The 4,370-nt window shown below is 40.1% G+C and overlaps 1 protein-coding gene across 1 annotated transcript in view; it reads left to right on the top strand.

Annotated features, from left to right (window-relative positions):
• Nucleotides 1–1,276: 1,276 nt before the first annotated feature.
• LOC146391946 (uncharacterized) overlaps nucleotides 1,277–4,370 on the top strand; it is a 3,162-nt gene continuing 68 nt past the window's right edge. Inside the window, exons 1-9 of the mRNA XM_084924688.1 lie at nucleotides 1,277–1,341; nucleotides 1,599–1,907; nucleotides 1,994–2,168; nucleotides 2,279–2,362; nucleotides 2,465–2,610; nucleotides 2,807–2,890; nucleotides 3,009–3,190; nucleotides 3,549–3,773; nucleotides 3,859–4,370. The exon at nucleotides 3,859–4,370 is cut by the window's right edge and continues 68 nt beyond it. Coding sequence (XP_084780814.1) covers nucleotides 1,609–1,907; nucleotides 1,994–2,168; nucleotides 2,279–2,362; nucleotides 2,465–2,610; nucleotides 2,807–2,890; nucleotides 3,009–3,190; nucleotides 3,549–3,773; nucleotides 3,859–4,256 — 1,593 coding nt within the window. The 5' untranslated portion in view covers nucleotides 1,277–1,341; nucleotides 1,599–1,608 and the 3' untranslated portion in view covers nucleotides 4,257–4,370. The remainder of the gene's footprint in view (nucleotides 1,342–1,598; nucleotides 1,908–1,993; nucleotides 2,169–2,278; nucleotides 2,363–2,464; nucleotides 2,611–2,806; nucleotides 2,891–3,008; nucleotides 3,191–3,548; nucleotides 3,774–3,858) is intronic.

The raw sequence follows: 4,370 nt of genomic DNA, 5'->3' as shown, positions 1-4,370 counted from the left end.
ATATTGGTGAGGTTTTTTTTAAATTTGTAAATTGGTGAGATTTGACCCGGCAACGACAGGAAGGTTACATACACAGCAAATGTCTTACACACACACACAACCAGACAGGCATGCACACAGAATGCTTAACAGTTAAAACTGAAATGCATGAACCCATCTCTCTGTGGCATGTTTATAATGCTTTTCCACAATGAGAGAGAAAGCAAAAAGAGAGAGGAGCCAAAACCATCAGGTGGTGTACAGTACTGAAAAAGAACAACAGAAGGAGTATTTTCAGCTTGTGTTATTACGAGTGTTAAATGAGAATACTCTCAGTGGTGCCTCTGTAGAAGGTGCTCATAACCACACACAGGCACACACACATGATTAAACAATAAATGAAAAAAAAAACACACTAAAAGAGTTCAGAAGTGAGAAATCTATGAGCTGACTGTTCATAAACTGTTCATACAGTTATAGGTACATGAACATTTACCTATAACTGTAACTTGTGTTTCAGTGCTGCAGCCTATGACCTGCTTGACTTCCAGGTGTGAGAACCTGCAAGTGTCCAGAGTCAGGAGAGACTGGGGGACCCACTTTAGCAGGATCATCTGTGAGGCTTTGGGACCCCTGATGATACATATATATATATATATATATATATACATATATATATACATATATATATGTATATATGTATATATGTATATATATATGTATATATAAATGTATGTATATATATATATATATATATATATATATATATATATATATATATATATACATATATATATATACATATATATATACATATATATATGTATATATGTATATATAAATGTGTATATATATATATATATATATATATATATAGAATATCGATGAATGTGTGTTGTTGCTATACAGCCTGGTTCTATGTGCCCCTTTTTTACTTTGAGCACCCCCTTTAAAGACTGCTGCACAGCAATAGCCAGCTTTAATTTTTAAAATTTATATATATATATATATATATATATATATATATATATATAAATATATATATATATATACAAAGTAACCTTCGGGAGAATGGACTAGTTAGTTTTAACAGCTCTTAAATTAACATGAGAAACATTTTCACCAACAAATTCAGTTCAGTGGGTGGGTCAATGGGTCGTTCGGTGGGTCGTTTAGTGGGTTGTTCAGTAGGTGGTAAAAGTGGGCCTTTCATTTTGTCATTCAGTGGGCAAAAGGGGGTGGGGTAGCATACAGCTATAAATGTAGCCAACTTGTGATATGCTATGGTTAATTGCCACTCTGTTTCCGCAGGACACTGAGAGAGAGAAGGACGACAACAGAAGACAACGGTTCAATTTTAATGTAAGGACTGTTGGGCTTTTAAGTGGTTGAACATGTAAAACTTACATGTGCCATTCTCCTCATTTTTAAACTTTAAAACTTGTTTTAAAACTTTTTTTTCTTTAAGCTTTTTTTTTGGGGGGGGGGGATGGAAGCAAAGTTTGTGTGTGGATGTATTGTTGTTGTTCTTTGTTTGTTTTCTCATACTGTCAAAAGAAACTAAATTGATATGCAGTTTTTCTCTCTCACTTTCTGCCTCTCACTCTTTGTATTTACAGTGCAAACAAGATGGAGAGAAACGTTGTCTACTGCCTGCTTTGTAAAAAGCCCCAACAGTCCATTCGCACACACCTGAGCAGAGTGTGCCTAAAAGACTGCACACCACAGGAATGTGAGGAAGAAGCTTCCAGAGCCATTGCTTCACAGAAGCTGTTTTCTAATGAAGGTAGAGTCTGGAACTTCTCAGAGCTCCAGGAGTACTGCAAGGATGAAGAATCTTGCATTAAACTCTGCACTCGCCTTCAAACACGTGGATTTATCATCACGAACAGTCCCCAAGCGTGCTCGACAGTTGTGCCAACAGCAAGGTATGATGACCTTATTGCCACTTCCACATATTGGATGACACATACAAACTTTCAATAATGTCTTACCTCTGTCACATTTGCAATAGGTCTGATAAGAAGGAAATTCTTGCCGTGGCCAAGAAGGACATTGACTATTTCCACGCAAGACTTTCAGGCGGTGATTGCATCCCCACATTTGAAATGACTACCTTCAGACAGTACTGCGAGGCCATCCTGATTTTACAACATGGACTGACAGCAAATGCTGTTCAAGAACTTTGTGTAAGTGCGCCACCAACAACAAAAGTGGACGATAAGTGAAATGACAGCTGATGTAAGTCTGTATTTCTTTAAGCTCCAACACCTTTTTTTTTTTCCCTGCACATACACAGGTAGAGGACTGGATGGCGCGGAAAGCAGTAGCTGATGGTGTTGAGCTGAGTGGTAACTTGAAGATAACCAGCCAGGAAGAACAAGTAAGTCATTCATTCTCAGCAGCAACTCTCTTCTTGCTCTATAGGTACCTTGTGAATTGATTTTATGAGATATTTAACATTGATTCCTTTTTTTCTCTGGAGTTTTTGGACTGCTATTTTAGGAACATCCGTCCAGTGTCCTTGGAAAATCAAATTGCTGGCAGCGATGACAGGGGCAAGTTCTTCCTAGGAGAATGTGGGGTCCCACTGTCCAACCCATCATTAGATGTAAAACGCCTGAGAGCGAGGTGAGTGCTTGACATAACTGGATCAATAGCATATTAAGAAAGATTTGTTTCTTTGATCTGACAGAGAAACCCTAACCCTGTACTCATAACAGTCAGCCACATATGTTGCTGTATGTCAGAGATGTTCGCCTCTTGTATTTTGGCTTTTTCATCTCTCTTGGCTCTCTAATTAATTTGCATGCATTAAAAACCACAGATACCTGAGCACTGAACCTGGGGATGCTATGGCTGAGTCAGCATCAAGCTCAGTAGGAGGACTACCGACACCAGGACAGGCCAGGTACACTTTTTTTTTTAAAATATCACACACTACCACAAGTCAACCTGTGTTACAAGTTTCCACATTTAAAAACTTTTGATGGATTTGATGCATCCCCTCCTCTACACCTTTCATGTAGCACATCATCTACGCACCTGCCACTCCAAGAATGGGATGCCTTCCTCCAGGCCTTCCCGGTCACCCTGAATGGAGAGCCACCATCCAAACGGCAGTGTGTACAGGCTGGCTTTCCACAGCACAGACACCACTACAAGAAATGGAGGGATATTCAGCTGAAGAAAAGAGTTGGGTACATTCTCGGTAAGGCCTGGGCATGTCATGTTAATGGAGCCTCTTCTGTTGCATTGCTTTGTTTGTTTTGTATGTATTTCAGAATGAAAATACTTTAATAATCTCTAAGAAAATTATGTGGGTTACACTTGTGTAGAGACAATAGCAGTAACAGTCTGAACTAATTAAATAATACAATACATGTAAGTACAACCCACTCAGTGTTGTACACCCAAATATACACAGATAGCTCAATTATAAATATAAGGAATATTTTAAGGTACAAATACGTGATTGACTAAAATGCATATGGTTGATTTTTCATTTTTAAGCCGCAATAATCACTTGCATTATTTCTTGTACCTCGCTTTGTGACCACTTCATTTAGGTCAGTCAATTGGCAGAAGAGGTAACCCACCTCAGCCTGCACGTGTGCAGATGGCTTTGGACAAGGAGAAATGGCACACCAACAAGCCCACTGTCAATGCCATCTTGCAGGCCTGGGTTGCTCCGCAGCCCAGTATACAAGACAACCAGTCCCTCATGTCTTCGATTGCAGAGCAGAAGTGGAAGGGCCTGGCTTTGCAAGACTTCGGGGAACGGAAGGGCAAAGGTAAAATGCACACAACATTTAGACAAATTGCAAGTGAACGTTTCTAAGAGCCCTGTCATGACCGATGGTCTCTTTCAACTTACAGGTGTGATCGCACTTATGCCTTTCCACAAAGGGGATATAGTGTGCGATTACCACGGGACATACATCACTGAAGCAGAAGGGAAACGGAGGCCCCAGTCGGGGTATCTGTTCTTCTTCAGGGACGAGTGTGACCAAGGGATGTGCATCGATGCCACTGCATTCCCCTGTGCCTGTCATCCCGACATTGACACCTATGGGAGGCGAATGAACCATTCCCGGAAAAATCCAAACATCAAGCCCCAGAAGTTTACAATGAACTTCCCTGCAGGACCTCAGGAGACAATACTTTTCATTGCCCTGAAGGACATCGCAGTTGGTGAGGAGGTGTTATGGGACTACGGAGTAACTCGGAAATCTTATGGTGGTGAAGGGGAAGACTTGGAGTGGCTGGACAGCTGACTTTGATTTTATCTGTTCTTTTCCTCTTCTCTTTGCATGGGCTTTTTTATGCAGTGATTTTATTCTTAAAAAACACAGCTGTTTTTACATTGTCTTGCCTGTAATTTAAATGTG

This window comes from Perissodus microlepis, chromosome 3 (genome assembly GCF_051167445.1).
Source record: "Perissodus microlepis isolate ML-2025 ecotype Zambia chromosome 3, ASM5116744v1, whole genome shotgun sequence".
Lineage (NCBI taxonomy): Eukaryota > Metazoa > Chordata > Actinopteri > Cichliformes > Cichlidae > Perissodus > Perissodus microlepis.
The sequence above is the reverse complement of the archived record's forward strand: the minus strand, read 5'-3'. Positions and strand labels throughout refer to the sequence as shown.